Source organism: Myotis daubentonii, chromosome 8 (assembly GCF_963259705.1).
Source record: "Myotis daubentonii chromosome 8, mMyoDau2.1, whole genome shotgun sequence".
Lineage (NCBI taxonomy): Eukaryota > Metazoa > Chordata > Mammalia > Chiroptera > Vespertilionidae > Myotis > Myotis daubentonii.
Genome location: NC_081847.1, coordinates 34,253,031 through 34,279,374, shown reverse-complemented (window position 1 = coordinate 34,279,374; position 26,344 = coordinate 34,253,031). Strand labels below are relative to the sequence as shown.

Sequence of the window (26,344 nt, the reverse complement as noted above, 5' to 3'; positions counted from 1 at the left end):
TGTGGGATGCCATTAAAGCAATGATTTTCAGAGTGCGGCAAGAATTTGACTATCATGACTATCTTGTCAGGGGCCCTGACCTGTTTTCCCTTAAATTGTCAAATAAAAAAATGACAATAGCCAACACAACAATAGCCATCTGGTGTGAATGCCCTGTCTTGAACCATAAATATATAAGTCACATAATAGAGCTGCACCTTCTAAGTTACTTCACAAAATAAGGTTGCATCTGATTGGTTAATTCTTGGTACCAAAAATCCTTATATACATATACTAGAGGCCCAGTGCATGGATTTGTGCACCAATAGGGTCCCTTGGCCTGGCTGCAGAAAACGGGCTGAAACTGGCTCTCTGACATCCCCCAGGGGGTCCCAGATTGCAAGAGTGCGCAGGCCAGGCCAAGGGACCCCACCAGTGCACAAATACGTGCACCAGGCCTCTAGTATGCATATAAGGTCTTTGGTTAATCTCTTCCAGCCCTCCCCACTGCCCCCTTCCCTCTGAGATTCAGTCTGTTCCATGTTTCCATGCCTGTGCCTTGACCATCTGCCCCCTGGTGGTCATTGCGCATCACAGCTACCAGCAGGTCGGTTGGTTTGCCAGTCAACTGGTCGGCCAGTCAACCAGTTGCTTAGACTTTTATATATAGAGAAGATAGGCACCTGATTTCTTAAAAAGTCACTTTGGAGGAAAAAGGATAATTACTATTTATTATTTTTTTTGTAAACCAATCAAAATCCTACCCTTTTTTGTCTGTCAGATTGGCAAAAAATATATTTTTTAGTGTGTTGCAGAATTTTAGTGATTTAGTTTATGTGTGTCATGACATTAAAAAAAAAGTTGAAAATTGCTGCACTAAAGCAGTACTTGGAGGAAATTTATAGCAATAAACACAGTAAAAAAAGAAAAAAGATCTCAAATAATGACTTCAGTTGCCACTTTAAGACACTAAAAAAAAACCCACCCCATGTGGCTCAGTGGATGAACATTGACCTATAAACCAGGAGGTCATGGTTTGATTCTGGGTCAGGGCTGCATTCCCAGTAGGAGGCATGCAGGAGGCAGCCGATCAATGATTCTCTCTCATCACTGATGTTTCTATCCCTTTACCTTCCTCTCTGAAATCAATTTAAAACAAAATCAATTTTTAATAAAACAAAAAGAGCATATTGAGCCCAAAGTAAGTGTAAGTTAAATATTAAAGATCAGAATGGAAATCTATAAAACAGAAAAATAGGGGGGGAAAATCAATGACAAATTGATTGTAATGATGGTTGCACACTACTCTATGAACATACTATAAAAAACAAGGACACAGCCCAGCCAACATGGCTCAGTGGTTGAGAGTCAACCTAAGAACCTGGAGGTCATGGTTCCATTCCCGGTCAGGGTACATGGCTGGATTGCGGGCTTGATCCCCAGTGTGAGGCGTGCAGGAGGCAGTCAATCAATGATCCTCTCTCATCATTGATGTTTCTATCTCTCTCCCCCTCTCCCTTCCTCTCTGAAATGAATAAAATATTTTTTAAAAAAGCAGGAAATGTACACTTTATAAGTAGGTGAATTCTATGTGTGAATTATGTCTAAATATAGCTATGACTTCAAAAAAAGATCATTTTTAAGGATCTGACTCTTTTTTTTGAAGTATAAACGTGAGCATAAGACTTTATTGTGAATTGAGGGGAATTAATACAGCCTCCAGGATGTAGAGGATGGGCAAGCTCTAAAGCACTGCCCACAGATTTGTGACCTCTTAAAGGATGCCTCTTTTGTTCTGATCAAATAGACTATTCTACAGATTTAGTAACCACCAGTTTAAATGTCAATCATCTTTTAAAATCAGACAGACAACTCAAAGAATTCCTGTATAATATAGAGCAGTACCTTCTTCTCTCCTACTGGTTTATTTACCAGCCAGACCAGCCGTGGGCAAACTACGGCCCGCGGGCCAGATACAGCCCGTTTGAAATGAATAAAACTATAAAAAAAAAAAAAGACCGTACCCTTTTATGTAATGATGTTTACTATGAATTTATATTAGTTCACACAAACACTCCATCCATGCTTTTGTTCCGGCCCTCCGGTCCAGTTTAAGAACCCATTGTGGCCCTCGAGTCAAAAAGTTTGTCCACCCCTGAGCCAGACCCATATGTTACATTAAATACTGTCATAAAAAGATCGTTACATATCTGGGCAATCAAATTCTAGTTGGAAAAAATAATTCTATGTTAGCTTAATTTCCAAGAGATTATTTTTTCTTAAAAGTGTAGCACATCATTAATTTCACATTCACCATGATGAATTAGCCCATTTCACCAAAAGTAAACCAAGGGATATACAGCATTTAGGTAATTCCTCCAGACCCCTCAGGCTCCTAATACACTGTACCACCATTCTGCAAAGAAGCTTTTTTCTAATATTTTCTCTTACCTGGTCTCAAAGGTGTCACAATAGCTTGCGGAGGATTTGCTTTTCTCATAGGAGTCATGTCAGGAAACCTATTCTCCAAATTGGCCTTCTCTTCTGTGAAACAATAAGAGTGTCATTATATAAACAAGCAAAATAAGTCAGTGCGATGCACTTAAAATGGGGCCTAAAGCCCCCAACCAGCACACTTCTAACTCATTAGACAAGTACAAGCAAAGTTCTAGTGGTTAAAAAAAAATGAGTACACATTATACGTCAGAGACAGAGACTGTAAAAACTATCACTAAAACACTGGCAACAGTGAACAATGTAATTTAGAAAAGAAGTACAGACTCTGCACTGTGAAAAGCTCCTTGTCTTTGCTTGATTCAGTTAGGACCATACAAGCATGAACTGGCCTTATCTACCACCTAAATACATCATGTTCCTTCTAAAGAAAACTGTAGCCACCAAGCTCTGCAGGGTTCACAAGAGACATCTTATAGTCTGAGTTGAGGTTATTCCTTAACTAAGAATAGTGCGAGGGGAGTATGGGGTATGTGAGAAATGAAGAGAACTTTCTCATATACCCCTTATCCCAAAGGAAGAGGCTTTATGCAGTAATCTTGTCTTAGGTTCTGCTGTGCCTAACAGTCAGCACAAAGCAGTGAAACACCTGTTCTACCCTAGCCTACTGATAGAAGTATCAAGATTGTGGTAAGAATGCCCTAGCCAGTTTGGCTGAGTGGAGAAAGTGCCAGCCTGCAGACTGAAGGGTCCCAGGTTCGATTCCAGTCAAGGGCACATGCCCAGGTTGTGGGTTCAATCCCCAGAAAGGGGTGCACAGGAAGCAGCCAATCAATGGTTCTCTCTCATCATTGATGTTTCTATCTCTCTCTCCCTTTCCCTTCTGCTCTGAAATCAATAAAAATATATTTTTAAAATAATTTTAAAAAAAGATTGTGGTGAGCCCCAGCAAAAAACATGGTGCACGTAAACTGATTGCAACTGTGTAAAACAGGGGTCCTCAAACTACGGCCCGCGGGCCACATGCGGCCCGCCGAAAACATTTATCCAGCCCGCCGGGTGTTTTTGCCGCCGCTGCCTGTCCTGCTTAGCAGCCGACTCGTCCCAGGCCCGCAGTGCGCATGTGTGGAATGTCTGAGGGACAGTGAACTGGCCCCCTGTTTAAAAAGTTTGAGGGCCTCTGGTGTAAAAAGATGTGATTACTTGGAAGAAATTAGAAAGCAACATATAAGAACTAAAGTTTTGAAAAAACAGTGGGATTAATTTTTTTCTTCCCAACTATCCTATATAATAAAAGGCTAATATGCAAATCAACCAAACAGCGGAACGACCATCGCTATGACGTGCACTGACCACCAAGGGGCAGATGCTCAACACAGGAGCTGCACCCTGATGGTCAGTGCGCTCCCACTTGGGGAGCACCACTCAACCAGAAGCCCAGAGCCGGGCTCACAACTGGCAAGCGCAGTGGTGGTAGCGGGAGCCTTTCCCGCCTCCGCAGCAGCACTAAGAATGTCCGACTGACAGCTTAGGACATCCCCTGAGGGCTCTCGGACTGCAAGAGGGTGCAGGCCAGGCTGAGGGACCACCGCCCACCTTCCTGCAAATGCATAAATTTCGTGCACCGGGCCTCTAGTATGTAAAAGTATTGTTATACTAGTATTTCCTTTTTTTGATTTAAAGAAAAGCTATGAAAAAGAGGTAAACAGACAACCCAAGCATTTCCTCAGAATTTCTGTAGAGCAAGGGCATGGAAAGACCCCTGTTGGGCAGTTGGCACTCATCTCTCTTTCTTCCCATACCACTTCCAAGAAACCTCTCCTCCTGGGATCCGGATTGGACACCATTAAAGTCCTTTCCCAGGAGAATGGCTTATGCCCTTGCATTTGGACTCTGCATTATCAGTGCTAAGTACAGCTTCAATGGACTCATTTTCCTGTCAACATTGATTTCTCTTAAGGAGTAAAAAGGACATGCGAAAGAGTAAAATGAAGGGGCCCCAGCAACTATCACTGGTCTCATATATTACTCCAAAGTAATATAAAAATATAATCATCCTTATTTATTGTTGGCCTGGTTCAGGGTTTGTGCCACATCACATGACCCAACATCAGGCAATCCTATCTCTGTTTAGAGACTAGGTTCTGAGCAGCATAATCCTTCCCATTTAAAAACAAATTGGAAATTGGGGAGGGTTAGCAAGGAGACAAATGTAGTTATAAAAGGGCATCACAAGGCTCCTTGTGATGTTATAACTGTTCAGTGTCTTGACTGTGGTGGTAGATCCACAAACCTACACAAGCGATAAAATTGCATAGAACTTAATACACATAAACAAAAGTGAGTATAAGTGAAATGGGAAATCTGAGCAAGATTGTGGATTTTATCAATGTCAATATCATAGTTGTAATATTACACTCTATGCCCAGTGACAAGTAGAGCAAATTTTTAGGTGGCTGCCATCACTATAGACATGGTTTTTGAGTCCTAGAGTTTCACTCAACTTTGCTTCATCATATTTTAAGAAAATATGGATTTCTGGATTTTCCCATATATCCCTAAAGTTTAAATTATTTGTCATTCTTAACTGCAAAATAACGTTGTCTTATACTGATAGTTCATTCCCAAAATACTGGGCACTTCAATTATTTCTCTCCTATCATGGATGACAAAGTATCTTGATTCAGATAGGAATTTACATTTTAGTTATTTTCTTTCAACCCCTTCTTTTTTTAAGATCCTCAGAACAAAGCAAGCCACTTAACCCTTAAAATGGCAGAGAAAGCAGACACTTACCAAACCAAGAATCTATGTTTTGGGGGTCTTCCTCCTCATCCAAAGATGTAAAATTGATGAAGTCCGTGGGAGCATCATAGGAGTAAGACATTGTCCCCACCTTGGCAAAGAAGAGCAGGTTTTTCCAATATTAGTGTCACTTTTCTCAACAGGTCAACTTGTAAGTAAAGAAAGTTTCAAAAACTTGACTGCACATGTCTTACTTTTCAAATCAAATCATTTTTGGTAACTTGAAAATACTCCTTGAGGTAAATATGGTGGAATTAGAAAATGGCCAAGTTTGAGTACCTACAACATGCCATCCACTGTGCTAGTTGTTTTACATTATTTTATTTTCCCCTCAATCTACTGTCTTCTCACCCAATTTACTCTCTCTGCCCTGAATAACCCAATCCAATTTTCTCTCTCTCTGTCCCACAAAACCCAATTTCTGAAATGAACACATTAAATTTCATACCTACTGACCAAAATCTTCCTCATCATTCAAAGTCCAATTCAATTCTCTACAAATTATTTCCCACTTCTACCCATCAAACATAATTGGTGCTTCTCCAACGCCACAGTGCTTCGTTTACCCTCCAATTTTATATTAATAACCTACACAAATGTCTCTCCTAGTAGACTGTAAGTTCCTAAAGGATGGATTTTACTCATTTGTGTATGCTTCATCCATCAAGGTGCTTAGAACAGTATCTTATACATAGTAAGAGCTCAATACAGTTTTGCCAAGTTTAGGTTTTCTTTCCTTATTTTCTTAAAAATATTGTTCCTGGGCATGAAAAAAAAAGACTTAAAAAATATATAAGCCTTGGCCAGGTGGTTCAGGTGGTTGAAGCATCATCCAACAAAAGGTTGCCGGTTCAATCCCCAGTCAGGGCCTGTACAGGAGGCAACAGATTGATGTTTCCCTCTCCCAGTGATGTTTCCCTGTCTCTCTCTCTTCCTCCCTAAAATCAATAAACAAATCCTCGAATGGGAATTTAAAAATATATAGGAGATTAAAAATGGTGGTGGAGTAAGTAACACTGACACACTCCCAGGACCAAACTGGAATTACAACTAAAATAGCATCTGGGATCTAAACACCATGCTGGGCTCCCCAGCAGAGAGCACCAGAACTGAGAAAGGTGCTGGCATAACATCTGGCTGTGAAAAGCAGCAGGGCTGTTCTCTACCAAAGACAGATGGCTGGAAATTCAGGCACCCTCTTAAAAGGTCAACACACAATTCACCTTGGGTTCCAGCTGAGGGAGGGCAGAGTGGACTGGAGCTGTGTGAGCAGGGTTGGGGGCTCTGGGATTAGAGCTCAGAAGGCAGACATCCCAGATTCCTGTGCTGAGTCATTCCCTCACACTGTGGAGGACATCTTTTCCAGGCAGACCTTTGCTATCCAGGCAGTTTTTGCCTGGAGGGGTGGCAGTTGCCCCATCCTATTGGAAAACCCCCTACCCCACCCTGTGGAGTTTCTGAGGCCATTAAGAGACTGAGAATAGCAATTAGCCTCCAGGCAGAATCAATTGCCCCACTATGTTGGAAAACCTCTCACCCCACCTGTGGATGATTTCCTGAGGTTACTCAAGACTGAATCCAATCAGTCTGCAGGCAGAGGCGGGTTTCTGGAGGCTTTGAGTCTTTGCCTGATCCAATTAATCAGAAACATCATTTGACACTGTCCTGCACTAGAGAGTGGGAGGTATAGCAGATCTACCTAATACACAGTCACAAACCCAAACAGGCAGCCAAAATGGGGAGACAAAAAAAAAAAAAAAAAAAAAAAACAAGCCAGAAATGAAAGAACAACAGAATTCTCCAAAGGAAGAGCTAAATGAAATGGAGGTAATAAATTTACCAGGCACAGAGTTCAGAATAATGATGGCAAAGATGCTCAACAGCATGAGAAAGATAACTCTGAAGAATGACATAGCACTAATAAAGAACACAGATGTATGTGGAAAAGCTGAGGATCAGATCACTGAATTAGAAGACAGGGTAGAAAAATAATCACTCAATCACAGAGCCAAAAAGAAATAACAATTTAAAAACAGGAGGACAGCTTAAGGGAGCTATGGGACAATATGAAATGTAATAAGTGTGCCCGAGAAGAAAGTGAGCAAGGGATAGAGGATATGTTTGAAAAAATAATGGCAGACTTTCCTAACCTCATGAAGGAAAAAGTCATTCAAGTACTGTAGGAAGCGGATATAGGGTTAAGCCTCGGACTGACCTGTTGGCAAGCCACAAACAAGTCCCAGCTTAGAGGGCACAGCCCTCTTAGCATATTTAGTCTTGACCTTATGATGCTCCCTAGATCTTATCTGGGTGGCTAATGGGTTGAGGAAAATGTAGCAAGTGCTGCCAAAACAAGTGAAACTCACAAGAACATTGTAGCTATGGTGACCACTACCTTGTTTACCTCTGGCTATAAAATAAAGGCTCAGTTTGCTGTCTGGATCTCTCTCTGTGACCTCAGCCAGGCACAAGAAGATCCACCTAGACCCAGCATATTCTCTTTGTCTGTCATTTCTACATCCTTCGCCACCCGCCCTCAGACTCCCCGAACCCTTGGCTGAGCTGACTCGGCACATGTGGCACCCAATGTGGGGCCTGAGTTCAGGGGAACTGCAGTTGTAAGATGAAAGGACACTCCAGTGAAGCACATGCAGAAAGTAAAAAGGAAGGTAAGGAGCGAAGTTTAGTAATAACTAGGTGTAAAACATGGGAAATTCAGGATCATATATACGTATCCATGCTTAAGGCTATGCTCCAAGCACAGGGCTGTTCTGTAAAGTATTAACAGCTTTTCAATTTGTTGGATTTTGTAAGTAAAACCTGCCCATGATTTTCTGAGGAAGGAAAGGTAAATGTAGAGACATGGGAGAAGGTAGGAAAACCACTTAGAGATCGTTATACAGTGGAAGGTTACCAGAGGCTTAATATTGTCACAAAGGCTTGTCTCTCATCCAGAGACTACTTATTATGGAAGTATTATATTCGTGTTTGTGCTGACACTGGACCAGCCTATGTTCAAGGAGCAGTATTAGCTGCCTCATTAAAGGAGATGTTACTCGCTGATCAGCAGAAAAAGAAAGGAGGCTGCTTTAACTGTGGCAACCAATGCCCCCTAGGCAGGAAAACTTCAAGTGGGGCCAGCCCCAGTCCCACCAAACAGTAGGGGCCTTATCCTTAACCCCACTGCAGCCTTTCCAGCCGGCTCAGTAAACCGTCATTATGCCACCCCAGGAAGCACAGGATTGGCAAGTTCTTCCTGGGGTGATGGATCAGGACTCAGGCAACCGTGGAAAGCGCCAATCCTACTCTTAAAATTCAACTATAAAAACAAAAAAAAAAGGTGGAGAAGAATGTTATGCGTTAAACTTTTTGAATTACAATGCAGAGAGCTGTACAGTGGCTGAAAGGCATCGGGCCTCCTGTACAATAGCCTCTGCTGGGTTAGCCTGGTGGAAGGATGCACAAACCAGACAAGAGTTTTACCAGAATCAGTAATGATGTGGGGAAGAGGTTGTGTTTTGTATCTTTCCAGAAGGAGCAGTGCAGCCAATTTGGGTACCAGAGCATTACATGCGTCACCACAATGGACCCAGAGAAGCTCCTTGTCCCTTCGTTCAAAAGACTGAGAGTTGCCCCGATGACAGCAAAGCAGAGAAAAGAAGAAAAGGAAGGCTATGCAAGGGACTGAAGTGCCAACATGGTGTCAGATGAAGAAGTTAACAACTGAGACCCAACAGATGGTAGAAAAACAAGATGTGGAAGCTACTCCCTCAATCATGTTTCTGGCTATGGTAGCATTGGTTAGCTGCCAGTCTTCTGCAATCTTGTGCAGCTAAGTCCAAGAACTCTGAGTAAATCAGCAAAAGAAACTTTCATTTAGTAGAAAAATGTTGCTGTAGTTTGATTTCTCACTTATTGCTGTGTTGCACTGGCATTATTTTGTTAATAGCCAGAGCTTTATTCTTTTTTTTTTTAATATATTTTTATTGATTTTTTAGAGTGGAAGGGAGAGGGATAGAGAGTTGGAAACATCGATGAGAGAGAAACATTGATCAGCTGCCTCCTGCACTAGGGATGTGCCTGCAACCAAGGTACATGCCCTTGACCAGAATCGAACCTGGGACCTTTTAGTCCGCAGGCTGACACTCTATCCACTGAGCCAAACCGGTTAGGGCCAGAACTTTATTCTTGATGTTTTAAGTTTTAAAATGTTAACATATCTGTAGTTTGGGTTTTGCATTGGCATTGTTCTGTTATTGTTTTAATAGCCAGAGATGTTCTTGATGCTTACTGATGAAAGTTTTACTTTCATTATGGTAGCTTAAAAATAAAAGAAGAGTGAGATATAGGGAGCAGCTATAGGGTTAACCTCTAGAGTGCAGGGAGCAAGGATTGCACTCTTCCTGTCTTTCCCCAAAAGTGCCGGGAGCGCTATGGCGCTCCTCCTGCAGTGTCACTATTAGATGCTAGTAGTTCACTCTTTATTGACAAATGGCACCTAAGTGCAGATTACTTATGATACCGAATGTTTGTAGTTCTAAAATTGACCACTGGCATTTATCTGCCTAATTTTCATAATTTTTTTCCTAAATTGCTGTAAAATCAGCAAAAATGCCTTGGCAAATTTAGCAAAGTTCCTAGGATATTGGTTGGCACTCAAAGGGTTAAGCCTCGGACTGACCTGTTGGCAAAGCCACAACAAGTCCCAGCTTAGAGGGCACAGCCCTCTTAGCATATTTAGGCTTGACCTTATGATGCTCCCTAGATCTTATCTGGGTGGCTCATGGGTTGAGGAAAATGTAGCAAGTGCTGCCAAAACAAGTGAAACTCACAAGAACACTGTAGCTATGGTGACCACTACCTTGTTTACCTCTGGCTATAAAATAAAGGCTCAGCTTGCTATCTGGATCTCCCTTTGTGGCCTCAGCCAGGCACAGGAAGATCCACCTAGCCCGTGGTCCTCAACCTTCTGGCCCTTTAAATACTGTTCCTCATGTTGTGACCCAACCATAAAATTATTTTCATTGCTACTTCATAATTGTAATGTTGCTACTGTTATAAATCCTAATGTAAATATCTGATATGCAGGATGGTCTTAGGCGACCCCTGTGAAAGGGTCGTTCGACCACCAAAGGGGTCACGACCCACAGGTTAAAAACCGCTGACCTAGACCCAGCTTATTCTCTTTGTCTGTCTTTTTTTCATCCTTCACCGCCCTCCCTCAGGCTTGCAAACCCTTAGCTGAGCTGGCTCGGCACAAAGTACAGGAGGCACAGAGAGTCCCAAGCAGAATGTACCCCAAAAGGCCCATGCCCAGACACATCGTAATTAAAATGCCAAAAATTAATGACAAAGAGAATCTTAAAGGCAGCAAGAGAAAAACAATTTGTTACCTACAAAGGAGCTCCCATAAGGCTGTCAACTGCTTTCTCAACAGAAATTATACAGGCCAGAAGGGAATGGCATGAAGTACTCAAGGTAATGAAAAGCAAGGATAGGTGGTAAAATAAAGAGTTTCCTAGATTTAAAAAAAAAGGCTAAAGGAGTTTTTCACCACCAAACCAGCACTGCAAGAAACGCTAAAGGGACTACTGTAATGAGAAGAATAGAGAAAGAAACATAGGCATACAGAATTAAAATGGCAATAAATACCTATCAATAATAATCTTAAGTGTAAATGGATTAAATGCTCCAATCAAAAGACAGGGTAGTTGAATGGAAACAAAAACATGACCCAATTATATGCTGTCTACAAGAGACCCACCTTAGAACAAAAGACTCACATAGGATGAGAGTGAAGGGATGGAAAAAGCATTTCCATGCAAATGAAAATGGAAAAAACAAAAGCTGGGGTAGCAATACTCATACCTGACAAAGTAGACTTCAAAATGAAGGCCATCATGCTGAAGGGAGGGCGGGCTGGAGGGGATCAATGGGAGAAAAGGGGGGGACATATGTAATACTTTCTACAATAAAGAATTATTTTTAAAAATGAAGGCCATCATAAGAGACAACAAGATCACTATATAATACTAAAGGGATCAATCCAACAAGAGGATATAACCCTGGTAAACATATGTGCACCCAATATAGGAGCACTTAAATATATAAAAAATCATCTAGAAGACTTTAAGGAAAAGATCAACAACAATATAGTCATAGTAGGAGACTATAATACCCCACTGACTTCACTGGATAGATCTTCCAGACAAAAAAATTAACAAGAAAATAGGGACTCTAAATGACACACTGGATCAGAGGAATTTAATTGATATTTATAGAACATTTCACCCCAAAGCTGCAGAATATACATTCTTCTCAACTGCAGTGGGTCATTCACAAAGATAGACCACATGTTAAGACATAAAACAAGTCTCTACAAGTTCAAGAAGACTGAAGTCATATAAAGCATCTTCTCAAATCACAATGGAATGAAATTAGAAATCAACCAATCAGAAAGAATGTATGTACCCCTATGTTCATAGCTGTATAATTTTCAATAGCTAAGATCTGGAAACAGCCCAAGTGCCCATCAGTAAACAAGTAGATAAAAAAGCTGCCGAGCCGAAACTGGTTTGGCTCAGTGGATAGAGCGTCGGCCTGCGGACTGAAAGGTCCCAGGTTCGATTCTGGTCAAGGGCATGTACCTGGGTTGCAGGCACATCCCCAGTAGGAGATGTGCAGGAGGCAGCTGATCGATGTTTCTCTCTCATTGATGTTTCTCTCTCATCGATGTTTCTAACTCTCTATCTCTCTCCCTTCTTCTCTGTAAAAAATCAATAAAATATATTTTAAAAAAAAAAAAAAAAAAAGCTGCCGAAACCGGTTTGGCTCAGTGGATAGAGCGTTGGCCTGCAGACTGAGGGGTCCCAGGTTCGATTGCAGTCAAGGGCATGTGCTTGGGTTGCAGGTACATCCCCAGTAGGAGATGTGCAGGAGGCAGCTGATCGATGTTTCTCTCTCATCGATGTTTCTAACTCTCTCTCTCCCTTCCTCTCTGTAAAAAATCAATAAAATATATTAAAAACAAACAAACAAAAAAAGCTGTGGTACATTTTTGCCATGGAAAACTATGCAACAGTAAAAAAAAGAAGAATCTCTTACCCTTTGAGACAGCATGGAAGGACCTAGAGAGTATTATGCTAAGCAAAATAAGCCAGTCAGAGAAAGACAAGTATCACATGATCTCACTCATGGAATCTAACCAAATAAACTGATTAACAGAGTGGATCCAGAAACAAAACAGAGTGCAGAATCTCAGGGGAAAGGTGGGGGAGGGAGGGTGGGTGGGAAGAGATCAACCAAAGAACTTGTATGAATATATGCATAAGCCATGGATACAGACAATAGGGTGGTGAAGGCCTGGGGTGGAGGTCAGGAAGGGCTAGAGGGGGTTAAGGGGGGGGGGGGGGCAGGGAATGGGACATATGTAATATATGTATGTAAAGATTTTTTTTTGGAGGGGAGGGGTTGTTAATCCTCATCCAAGGATATTTTTCCATTGATTTTTGGGGAGAGTGGAAGAGAGAGGGAAAGACAGAGAGAAACATCAATATAAGAGAAACACATCGATTGGTTGCCTCCTGCACCTGCCCTGACCAGGGCCTGGGCAGGGGAGGAGCCTGCAACCAAGGTACAAACCTGGGACCCTTTGGTCTGCAGGCCGATGCTCTATCCACTGAACCTAACTGGCTAGGGCTCAACAATAAAGAGTTTTTAAAAATAAAGATTAGAGCACAAAAAAGCTTTTATTTTTTAAAAAAAAATCTAAAATGTAGTGCTATTCCAGCCTCTCTCTGCTATCACATATATATTAACTTTTAAAAATGAGATCAGCTTGGCCGGCTGGCATGACTCAGTGGTTGAGCATCGACCTATGAACTAGGAGGTCACAGTTTGATCCCCGGTCAGGGCACATGCCCTGGTTGCAGGCTCAATCCCAGGTGTGGGGGATGCAGGAGGCAACCAGTCAATGATAATCATCATTGATGCTTCTAGCTCTCTCCCCCATTCCCTTCCTCTCTGAAATCAATAAAAATAAATTTTAAAAAATAAATAAAAATAAAAATAGGATCACTGACATTTTGCATGTTTCACAGACATATTTTCCATGTCAATAAATATCGATATATAATCAGATGATGGTTATACCATAATTTACTTACTCCTTATTTTTAGGCTTTTCCCAGTATTTTCACTTTAAAGATAGTACTATATCCTTGGAACTAAATTTCTGTACACATCCATAATTGCGCCCTTAAGATAAGTTCTTAAAAATGGAATTGCTGCCTTTTGCTACATACTGTGAAATGTTCCTCAGAAGTAATACCCACTTACATTACCAGAGAGGTGTGCTAGTTCCCCAAACTGTTACCAATTCTGAGTACGAACAGCCCTCCGTACTCCTTTTCTCTGTATTATACCGCTATAGGTATGCTCTGATTAGTTACACCCAATGTCACTGATGCTCAGTGGTTTGGTCAGCATTTCATTAGTTTCTCTCAGTGGCCTAGGATAATTCAGAAGGTATTTCAGTGCCTCAAGAACATTTGTTCTGACACATTTGGTTTATATGTTGACATCAATCCACACAGTAGAAAACTTCACCTTCCCATGGTCTCGTATGAACTCAGACCTCCACAGATAACCTTTATAATAATGCCTCAGTTGAAGGACTTATTTTAGAAACATGACATTTTTTAATTGGGAGGAATCTTAGACAACAATAGCTAAGATCTGGAACCAGCCCAAGTGCCCATCAGTAGACAGTGGATAGAAAAGCTGTGATATAAACTTTTGCAGTTTATAGATAAGAATTGATGCAAAAAGGGGTCCTTCAAAATAACCCCACAATACTAATGATCATGTTAAAAACAGTTACCAACAGTGCTTAACATGCCAGGTGCTGTGAAGTACTAAATATGTACTATTCCTAATACTCTCAACAATCTGTAAAGCTGCAATTATTATCCCGGTCCCAGAAGAGGAAGCTGAAGGTAAAAGAGATTAAATGACTTGCCCAATAGTGCAGTTATGTAAAGCAGATTTAGATCTACAACTGAGGTCCCTGACTTCAGTAAAATGTTCTTTCCATATCATTCTTCCCTCTCACCCTGTGAACTAGAGAAGCATATTAATGCAGTTAAGGTTTATATTTTTATAGAAAGTAGTACTGTATTATTTATTTCTAAGTAGATCCATTCTCCATAGTTTTTTACCTCCATTCTAACTTTTTACTCTCACTCATTTCTACGTTCAGTATTCAATTTAACTCAAGCTATTTCTTAGTAGTTCATAAGATGTGGGTTTTGGTGATATCGGAGTTCCTTTCTCAAAAATATTCAAGGATGAAACACCAAGTCTCATACAAAAAATAGATCTAGTCTCAGACACAAAGGAATTAAAAAATCTAGACAGTAGCTGAAGTCCTATACTCTCAATAAATAACACAGTATACAATATTTATATAGTATGAACTATAAATATAAAGAGAATTAGAGATTAACATAACCTACGCCATTGTTAAGTATTTTTAATTGAACATCATCAAAACAGTAGGAAGCACAATATAATGGAAGTCATCTAGACCAGCAGTTGCCAACTGGTGGTCCGCGGAGGTCCGTAAAGTTGGAAACTGCCACCTTCTGAGCTTGGAGTAGCCATGGGACAGTTCTGGCCAATGAGGAAAAAGTCAGAATCTGCTGACAGATTCATAAGAAAACTCTTATTTTTCCTAATACAGCTACAGCCCCTGGTCCTGCCCTTTTCGTTCACCCTCCTTCTTGCCTTCAAAGCAGATATAAATGACTAGAGCTATAACACCCATCATGTACACATGAGTGGATGGCTAAGAGTATAACTAACATTGGCTCTGATATCACTGAGCTACTGATCATTGATGACTAAATATCAGTAACCGCCCAGCCGGTGTAGCTCAGTGGTTGAGGGGTGACTTATGAGCCAGGAGGTCACAGTTCGATTCCTGATCAGGGCACATGCCCGGGTTGGGGGCTCGATCTCCAGTGGGGGGTGTGCAGGAGGTGGCCAGTCAATGATTCTCTTTCATCATTGATGTTTCTCTCTCTCCCACTCCCTTCCTCTCAGATAGTAATATGTTTTTTGTATAAGCCATCAGAGTTACACTTTCTGTCACAAAAAGATGAAAGTAATTCTAAGTAACATACAAGTCCAGAAATCTAGCCATCTTTGGCATTTACCAGATGTATATGGCCAACGGGCAACTCATCTACCTTTCTGCCTACCTACTTCCCATAAACAAATGAAAAGATATTTCCAGTGCTATGAAATATATTACCATAACATTATCACTGCCTTTGACCTACTGATACCTTTCTTCTCTTTGATTTCTATTCAAAGGACTATTACTGAAAGATTCCCCGGTGACTGACAGTGGTTAAAATTCCCCTTCTACAAGGAGAAAGTTTTCCTGTTCTTGTGAACAAACATGCTGAAGACATGGGAAAATGTTGGGTTCCCATGATCTTAATGTCTAACCCAGGTCACTGGGAACACTTCCCAGGCAAGAATGTAATGAAGACAACTAAAGTTGGGGGAGGGAAGAGGCAGGAATGTAATTTTGCAGCAACCCCACTTACCCTCCTGAAAACCATGATTCCACCAAAGCATGCTGCTGAAAACCACCTGGAAAGTATTCAAGTTTAACCCCTAACACCCCTTTTTCTTTTTTTACTTATGGAGCTACACTGCTAACCTCTTTGGAGGGCAATTTGCATTTTTCTTTTTGAGAGATCTTGACAAACACAAAAATTTATCTTACAGGTATGTATTTATGCATATATGTAAGTATAAGAACATTCACTATAGAATTGTGCATAAAAGCAAAAAAAACTGAAAACTCAAATTCCACCAATAAGAGATTTGTTATATAAACTATGGCACAAACGTATATATTAGGTAACTTTATATGTGATTATATGTGCAGAATAAGCTCCAAGAGCTACTGAATGAGAAAAGCAAAATGCAGAAATGTGTGCCCCCATTCATGTCAAAAAAAGAGAAAAGAGTAATATATACTCGTTTATACCTTAGTACATACAAAGACTGTTGTGAAAGGAGACTCAAAAATGTTAACAGTATTTGGGTCTGGGAAGAGAGCTGGGAGTTTGGGGTCAGAAGACTTTCTATTATATGAACTTTTATACTCTCTGAATAGGTTTTATTATATAAATGCATACCATTTCAGTTTAAAGAACTAGTTAAACAGTATTTATCTCCCCCTAAATCTATGTTTCTAGGGCTTTCTGGAATTTTTATTAAGCATTCTTAAATCCAGCAATAACTGTTAAAACTCTTGATTTTTTTAAATAATGCTTCCCATTTACATGGTCTATAAATTAACTACTAACTCTCACATATACAAATGTTACATATTCTCTTTCTTTAGTAATGTTTCTGTATAAAAGTTAAATTGGCCCGGACAATGACTTAATAAAAAGGTATGCAAACTTGAAAAAAAGCTAAAAATAATAATAGCTATTAATTACTGAGTATTTATGACATGTTAGGCACTGTTGGCAGTGTTTTACATTAAATCACTAAATCCTTGCCCTGACTGGTTTGGCTCAGTGGATAGAGTGTCGGCCTGCGGACTGAGGAGTCCCAGGTTCGATTCCGGTCAAGGGCATGTACCTTGGTTGCGGGCACATCCCCAGTGGGTGGTGTGCTGGAGGCAGCTGATCGATGTTTCTGATGTTTCTCTCTCATTGATGTTTCTAACTCTCTATCTTTCTCCCTTCCTCTCTGTAAAAAATCAATAAAATATATTTTTTTTAAAAAATCACTAAATCCTCACAATTACCCTATGAAGTAGGTACTGCTATTACCTTCATTTTACAGAAGTGGAAACTGAGGCAAAGATATTTATTACTTATTCATGGTCACAACACAGCTAAGAAGTAGTAGAACCATAATCTGAATCCAGACAGGCTCTAAAGGGTATGTCTTCATCTACTGCACCACCCACTACCTTTCATATTTATTTTAAAATAGATATTTGTATAGATCAATATCAAATGTCAAGGAGCAAGAGACAAAACCATTTGTAAGTAATAATATATTTCAAATACTGCTGTCTACTATAGGCCAAGCACCTTATCAGGCACTTCATATAAATCATCTCATTTAAACTGAATTAACAATATAGAAAGTAGCTATCATCATCACGATTTTACAAATAAGGAAACTGGCTCAGAGAAGTTAAGCTACTCCAATTACCAACTAGTATAGCAGTGTTGAGTTTTAAGACCAGGTCCATAGGATTCCAAAATCTGGAATTATTATAACACTAGAGGCCCGGTGCATGGGTGGGGCTTGCTGGTTTGCCCTGAAGGGTGTCCTGGATCAGGGTGGGGTCCCCACTGGGGTGCCTGGCCAGCCTGGGTGAGGGGATGATGGCTGTTTGCAGCTGGTCACACACCCTTCAGGGTGGGGATCCCCACTGGGGTGCCTGGCCAGCCTGGGTGAGAGGATGATGGCTGTTTGCAGCTGGTCACACACCCTTCAGGGTGGGGGTCCCCACTGGGGTGCCTGGCCAATCTGGGTGAGGGGCTGAGGGCTGAAGCTCCCAACTGCTCCTTTTTGTCTTTTTTCTTTTTATTCTGGGCCAGCTTTAGCTCTGGCTCCAGCTCTGAGGCCTCTGCTGCTGAAAGCAGGTATCTGGTTTGTTTGGGTTCTATAATCAAAACAATGTATAACTCCAGCTCTGAGATCCCGACTCGCTGAAAGCAGGTTTCTGGGGTTTTGTTTAGCTTCTATATTTGTTACAATGTTTCAAACTGCAGGCTCAGAGGCCTGCAAGGCAAGGCAGGCAGGGAACGTTGGTTTCCTCCATCACTGAAGCAAGCAAGCCTCATGTTAGTTTCAAGCTGCCAGCCGCCATCTTGGCAGGCAGTTATTTTGCATATCGCCCTGATTAGCCAATGGGAAGGGTAGCAGTCGTACACTAATTACCATGTTTCTCTTTTATTAGATAGGATGCAAGATTTTCCTATAAATATTTCTTCAAAAATGAGGTAGTCTTTAACAAAATATTGCAAACCGAATCCAGCAGTACATTAAAAAGATCAGATACCATGACCAAGTGGGATTTATTCCAGGGATGCAAGGTTGGTACAATATCCACAAATCAATTAATGTGATACACCACATAAACAAAATGAAGAATTAAAACCACATGATCCTATCAATAGATGCAAAAAAAGCATTTGATAAAATCTAACATCCATTTATAATAAAAACTCTCAGCAAAGTGGGAATAGAGAAAACATACCTCAAAGTAATAAAGGCCATATATATGTATATATAGCCAGTGGCCATAACACCGTAACGACCAAACGACAGGTCACCAGGGGGTGCATTGATGGGTCCCGCCTGCGGTGGCACAGCGTGTGAGTCTGGGGTCTCACACGATTTCGCGCACTGGGCCTCTAGTATATGATAAACCCCAACCAACATCATACTCAATGGGCAAAAACTACAAGTGTTTCCCTTAAAACTGGAACCAAGACGGGATGTCTGCTTTCACTATTCTTATTTAACACAGTACCAAAGTCCTAGCCACAGCAATCATACAAGAAAAAATAAGTCATCCAAATTGGAAAAGTAAAACTGTCATTATTTGCAGATGACATGATACTATGTATAGAGAGCCCTAAAGATTCCACATAAAAACCACTAGAACTGACAAATGAATTCAGCAAAGGAGCAGGATACAAAATAAATATCCAGGAATCAGTTGCTTTTTTTTTTAATCTTCACCCCAAGATATTTTTTTCCCATTGATTTTCAGAGAGAGTGGAAGGGCGGGGGGAGAGGAAGAGAAAGAGAGAGAGAGAGAAGAGAGAGAGAGAGAGAGAGAGAGAGAGAGAGAGAGAGAGAGAGAGAGAGAGAGAGATGAGAGAGACATATCGATTGGTTGCCTCCTGCACTCACCTCGACCAGGGCCGGGGGATCGAACGTGCAACCCAGGTACATGCTCTTGACCATGAATGGAACTCAACACCCTTCAGTGCACAAACTGATACTCTAACCACTGGGAAATGCCGACCAGGGCAACCAGTTGCAGTTTTATACACCAATAATGAAATATCAGAAAGGAAAACTAAGAAAACAATCCCATTCATAATTGCTTCAAAACAAAATAAAATACCTAGGAATAAATTTAACCGAGGAGGTAAAAGATCTATACTCAGAAAATTATAAGATACTGAAGAATGAACATAATTAAAATGTCCATACTAAGCAATCTACAGGTTCAACACAATTCCTATGAAGTTACCAATGCAATATTTCACAGAACTAGAATATTCCAAAATTTCATATGGAACCACAAATAGCAAGAACAATTTTGAGAAAGAAAAAAGATGGAGGTATCATGCTACCAAATATCAAATACAAGAACTTAGTAATTAAAACAGCATGATACTGGCATAAAAACAGACATATAGCCCAGGCCAGTTTGGCTCAGTGGATAGAGTGTCGGCCTGCAGACTGAGGTCCCAGGTTCGATTCCAGTCAAGGGCATGTACCTGGGTTGCGGGCACATCCCCAGTAGGGGCTGTGCAGGAGGCAGCTGATCAATGTTTCTAACTCTCTATCCCTCTCCCTCTCTGTAAAAAAAATCAATAAAATATATTTAAAAAAACAAAAACCAGACATATAGATCAATGGAACAGAGCATCCAGAATAAACCCATATCTTTATAGTCAATTAATATTTGATAAAGGAGGCAAAAGCATACAATGGGCTAAAGAGAGTCTGTTTAGTAAATGGTGATGGGGAAAACTGGGTAGATATATGCAAAAAAATGAAACTAGACCACCTTCTTATACCATACACAAGAATAAACTCAAAACAGATTAAAGACTCAAATGTTAGACTCAAAACCATAAATATCCTAGAAGAAAACATAGGCAGTAAAATGTCAGACATTTCATGTAACAATATTTTTTCTGATATATCTCCTCGGGCAAGTGAAACAAAAGAAAAAATAAACAAATAGGACTACATCAAACTAAAAAGGTTTTGCACGGCAAAGGAAACCATCCACAAAATGAAAAGACAATCCACTGAATGAGAGAACATATTCTGTTTTGATAAGGGCTTAATATACCAAATTTATAAATAACTTATAAACCTCAACACCAAGAAACAAACTAACCACAATCCAATTTAAAAAGGGGCAAAGGGCCCAGCTGGTGTGGTTCAGTGGTTGAGTGTCAACCCATGAACCAGGTCAGTTCCATTCCCTGTCAGGGCACATGCTAGGGTTGTGGACTTGATCCCCAGTAGGGGGTGTGCAGGAAGCAGCTGATCTTTATTTGGGTGAAATTTTAAAAGCAAATGCACATTCATTGAGAAGTCTGACTTTCCTCAATAAAGGGTGATAGCACAAGGACATGAACAAAGTCAAAAGTAACGAAGGGTTATTGCCACTTTCACCGCACTGCCTCTCCCATAATAATAAATACAGAATGTAAAACCTCCAAAATTGAAGAGCACAAAGCCTAGAGGAAATGGAGCAGGCCGGGGCTAAAGCCAACTGTTTAAATGAGAGCGCCCACACATGGTGGGAACTGGATGCCCTCCTGCACCCCTTAATCAAGATTGAATTTCTGTCAACACGTCTCACTGGGGAGGGGCAGGGGGCGGCACATGCGTCAACCACATTCCCCCAAACAAATTAAACTGCCAAGCAAAAGAATCAGCATCACATTTCAAAATTATCTAAATCCACCATAGCTTCAGAGTCCTGCAAACCTAGGAACATTATAAGTGAAAAAAATAGCTCTTTCTGACAAATAACTCCTACAATAGAGAAAAAAGCCTCTCTGGTATGTTATGAACTAGTTTCCTTTTAAAAACTGCCTACTAAGTGCCACCCCATCATGTCATATACCTTATTTTTGTTTCCAAAAAACAAAGACTAAAAGGATATACATAATGCCCTCCCTTATGAAACTCATAGTTGAGTGGAGAATACAATTATAACACAGTGTGATCCTTGCTATAATAGGGGATAAACCAAGAACAACTAAGGATAAACTACAGAAGTGCAGAGAAGCATAACAGAGTAAAAAAGAGTCAGAGCCCAGCCAGCGTGGCTCAGTGGTTGAGCATCGACCTATGAACCAGGAGGTCACGGCTTGATCCCGTCTGGAGCATGCAGAAGGCAACCGATCAATTATTCTCTCTCATCAAGGATGTTTCTCTCCTTCCCTCTCCCTTCCTCTCTGAAATCAATAAAAATATATATTAAAAAAAAGAAGAAGAAGAAGAAGAAGGGTCAGAGCAAGCTTCCTGGTAGAAATGATACCTAAAAAATACAGTTCTACTGGGTAAGGATGAATGGCGACTTTTTATAGGGGAAGAGATAAATGGAAAGAGGAAACAAATGGGGAGAGGATACACAATTGAGGAAGACTGCAAAAGAAGCAATGCTACCTGTTTCCACAGTCATCTGATATTAACCTCTGTTACCTCCTGTCTACCTTTCTTCACTCTAAACCAAAAATAACTAGTCTTGACAAGCTCTATAAATCAAAAGGTGTAGGTTCAAAAGTGAGTGGAAGGAAGTGTCAAAAGGGTGCATTCTAAGCAAGGCTGAAATAGTGAACTGGCAGCTCCTAAGTACAACAAACACTTTGGTGTGATAGATGTTCTCAATTGAGAATCTCAATATCCAGCTTTCGAGCTGTGTCTTGCCTATTTCTATTGCAGGAAAAATCATGAGGTAAACAAACAGAAATATCATAGAGTAAACAGAGCAACTCAAGACTTTATTAGAGCGTAGTTAGTTAAGATGGTCCCATCCCAGGCAGTGCCATTTCCCCAGGGACACCCTCTCCTACTTTCACAAGGGATAAGATATCCTATTACATACCACAAGTTAAATAGAGTTGAGTTATTTTCATCTTACCCAGAGAGAAAACACCTACATTTTTTTGTGTGCATAAGAGATCAGCAGGAGTCAGTAAATGGAACATAATCCAGCGTCCAATTGTAACTGTTAATCTAAGTCACAAACTAAGTCTGAAGGAAGTTAATGGACTTTGTGTTTCCACATTTATGTTTACTAATTTCTGTGTTGAAATTGGATCTGTTTACAGGAACAGATCTATGAAGCTTCCAAAATTGGGTCAATTTAAAACCCAATGGCAATCCCTCACTGTCCAAGCACTCTGAAATCAGCACAGAATACATAGACAGTTGTTCTAATTCATCACTGTCCAGACACCTCAAACAAGTATATTTTTTTCTATCACTTCTCTCCCAAACTTGTGTTTCAGATCACTCTCTTTGAAGAATTACACTCAGTTCTGCTTTATTTATCCATCGATTCTATAAACCATAATCCACTCTTATATGACTAAAAGAACCTGGATAGACTTCAATGCCATTTACCTCTAGGCCAAATAATGACACAAATCTTTGTAAAATGTTAGTGTTCTGATATTCCAAGAGTAAGAAGCTGAAAGCGTTTGTAAGGATTGACAGTGGGGCTGCAGGTTGTAATCCTCATCAATTCTCAATCACTCCATCTTGTAGAGAGAGATATTCTTCAAAAGGTTTGGGAAGCAGAACCTAAAAAAGTGATCATCTGAGGTGACAGGGAGTGAGGTCAACAGTGATAGGGTCAGAAGATTTTTAAATACTATAAATCTTTTTACATTATTTTGATTTTTGCACAATGCAAATGTATTACATATTTTTAAAATATAAATTTGTGCCTGTATGAATATATACTGTCAGTGGGTATGTGAATCAGCATAATTTTCCAATGAGGCAATTTGGTGTTATGTACCAAAGGAATAACACATAACCATTAAAATATGTTCTACAAAATTTTAATGGCATGAAAAAAATGTTCATAACTATTGGGGGTTAGGGGGAATAAAGGTTTTCAGTGAATAGTTTTTTAAAACCAAACATAGGCACAAAAAACAGTGGAAAGAAATCTATCAAAATGTTAGCCACAGTTTATGAGATGGGACAATGGGTTATATTGTTTTCTTTTGCTTTCCCAATATTAAATAAATTTTCTTCGAAAACATGTTATTTTATAAAGATATATTAAACTTACTTAAATACTTCTGAAGCTAATATATTAATGTTCCTTTATTTATTTATTTTTTTTTTTACTAAATGTGACTCTTTATTTTTTTTTTTTTTTAAATATATTCCATTGATTTTTTTACAGAGAGGAAGGGAGAGAGATAGAGAGTTAGAAACATCGATGAGAGAGAAACATCGATCAGCTGCCTCCTGCACATCTCCCACTGGGGATATGCCCGCAACCCAGGTACATGCCCTTGACCGGAATCGAACCCGGGACCTTCCAGTCCGCAGGCCGATGCTCTATCCACTGAGCCAAACCGGTTTTGGCTCCTTTATTTTTTTTAACGTAATTCACTGTGGACACAAACTTACCTGTTAAGTCCAATCAAAGTTGCGATATACTTTCACCTCTCTTCTGATATCTTGAAGTCTAGCAAGTACTTCTTATCAAGAACCTGAGAGAAAAATAATAATAATAATAAAGAAAAAGAAACAAGACCCTGGGAGAAGCAGAAAGATGAAGAAACAGGTTCAAGTTCTCTGTGGTAAAAAAGGTTAACAGAGAACAGGAAGGAGCTCTAAGATCAAGGATACCCACTCTCAAAACCACAGAGTTCTCTGAGAGTTAAGGTCCAAATAGCATGGATCCCCCAAACACCAAACTTCTTAACAGACTGTTGTTCCATCAGTGTAAAAGTGTTCTTAAATTTTGGGAGGGCATATTTGCTGTCTCCTGGTGTCTTTCATATTACCTACACCTACTCCCTCTTTAGAGCCACCTTCCCAAAACCTGCAATTTAGGAACATTGACATCAAGGGGTGGTAGTGTGCACTTCTATCCTATTCAAATAGGACAAATAGCAGGCACACTTAAAATATGAAAAACACTTTTACTAAGTGTGTTGGGTTTCTTTAAGTAGAACTAGCATTCTTTTAAAATTTCCAAAGTAAGCTTCTACATACAACTTTACACCTTTCTCACTAATCTTTAATGTCCTCCTAATCAAGTTTATCTACCAAAACAGACAAAAGCAGAACCCCTTCCAGTTTTCAACACCTTTTTCACAAAATACCTTGGGCTGCTCATCTCTATGTCCCTGTCGCAAACACAGACCTATTCATAAAATTGCTCCCTGTCGTCAATTCTGCTTCCTACCTTTACCCATGGCAAAGAAAACCAAGTCTGCCAAGGGGCACTTGAACCTCTCCTCCTTTCTTCCCCAGCAAGTCAGAAAGAATTAGGGAAGAGACCCAGAAAAGGCTGGAGAAAAAAAATATGGATATAGAACAGTGATGGCGAACCTTTTGAGCTCAGCGTGTCAGCATTTGGAAAAACCCTAACTTAACTCTGGTGCTGTGTCACATATAGAAATTTTTTGATATTTGCAACCATAGTAAAACAAAGACTTATATTTTTGATATTTATTTTATATATATAAATGCCATTTAACAAAGAAAAATCAGCCAAAAAAATGAGTTCGCGTGTCACCTCTGAGACACGTGTCATAGGTTCGCCATCACTGATATAGAAGAAGTCTGGACTTCTCTGGGTTCCTACACAAGAAATGAAGGACCTTCCCATGTAATCCCCTTCCCTGGAGAAGCATAATTGCAACTGTAGAGTAAATTAACTTAAAGGTTAGAATAAAGACTTGCGCCTAAGGCTGGCCAAAGTAACTCTATTTATATAACTTGAAAGTTCAAACAAATTTACCAACCAAATCGATTAAGTCCACTTTTTCATACCTGCAATTTTATAGTCAATTTAGAAAATGCCCATCTGCCTGTTCAGTTCAGTAGATATTAAGTGGGTGATTTCTATGCACCAAGACTGTTCTAGTTCCTGTCTCACAAACTGTGCTTACCAAGAGCCAGTGTATGTCCCGCCGGCTTCACAAAGCCACCCTTGTCCATTTCTAAGCTTCATTGATCTCCCTCGCCTCTAAATTGCCAGGGCACTTACAATACAAAGCAGTACAGCACTCAGATGCTGTCTTGTCCTCAGCAGGACTGATTTGGGGGGAAATCCTTGGTACTTAATTGCGAAAACGGTACGTGATAAAAAGAAACCATATTATCAAGAAAAAGGGAGCAAACCAATCCTACAATACTATAGCCTGGTTCACACTTCTTTCCTCTCCTACCTATAAATGTCCTAGGTTAGGACCAGAAATTAGAAAGGCAATAATACCTAGTTTTTAGACCCAAAGGGGAGGGCTGGGCAAATGCCGATAGAACAGAATTAATTTAAAATCCCAAGTAGACACACAACTCCAAGTGGAATTAAACTCTCTCTTGAGTATGTTCTCACACCACCTCGATGATCTAGTTTTGAAATGTGGTTGTCTGTGACCACCGCTATTTTCCTCCCCCAAAAGCCACTCTTCTTGTTTCACCCATTTCTCTACGTTTGTCTAGGTTGTGGGCCTCAGTTTCCTCTTCTACAGGTGGAGCAACGAATAGCACTTCTTTGGCTTGATGTGGAAATTAAGTGAGAAAGCGCACGCAGAGTGCTTAGCCCAGTAAATGCGTATTTCACGTACAGAATAACACTGTCACCACTACCACCAGCCTACGGCCTCTCGCACATCCTTCTTCCCCTATTTCCCACGGTCGGTCTCCATCTCCACTTCCAGATACAGCCCGCTAGACGCGGCCCAGACAGGCTTCACGGGGAAATCCGGTAAGGAGAAGGGTGGCCGGAAGGCCGGCTCCCACTCCGCCCCTGCCTGGACGGCGCCCCACAACAAAAGCCTCCAGAAGCCCGGGCTTAGCAACGCGGACCGAACTGCGGGCTTGGAGGCAACCTCCAGCCGTTCGGAAATCAGGAAAAGGCACCCCCGCGCCCCAGCTGCTTCCCTTTTCTCCCCACCGCTCACCTCCTCTCATCGGTAACGGCGAAGCGCCCGCAAGAACCGCCGCGGGATTTATTCAATGCCGTTGAAAATTTGAACCCAGGCTCTCCAGCCGAATGCACCAATCAGACTGCCGGAACTTGGCAATCCCAGCC

The 26,344-nt window shown here is 40.6% G+C and overlaps 1 protein-coding gene across 3 annotated transcripts in view; it reads right to left on the bottom strand.

The window, feature by feature from the left end:
• Positions 1 to 26,344, bottom strand: part of TPX2 (TPX2 microtubule nucleation factor) — a 64,139-nt gene extending 37,795 nt beyond the window's left edge. The window contains exons 1-5 of one of the 3 annotated variants that reach the window (XM_059705835.1): positions 26,214 to 26,344; positions 23,707 to 23,789; positions 22,681 to 22,876; positions 5,230 to 5,329; positions 2,431 to 2,523 (exon numbers count right to left, since the gene is read on the bottom strand). In XM_059705835.1, coding sequence (XP_059561818.1) covers positions 2,431 to 2,523; positions 5,230 to 5,320 — 184 coding nt within the window. In that variant the 5' untranslated portion in view covers positions 5,321 to 5,329; positions 22,681 to 22,876; positions 23,707 to 23,789; positions 26,214 to 26,344. The remainder of the gene's footprint in view (positions 1 to 2,430; positions 2,524 to 5,229; positions 5,330 to 22,680; positions 22,877 to 23,706; positions 23,790 to 26,213) is intronic. The other 2 variants (XM_059705836.1, XM_059705834.1) reach the window with 2 other exon arrangements.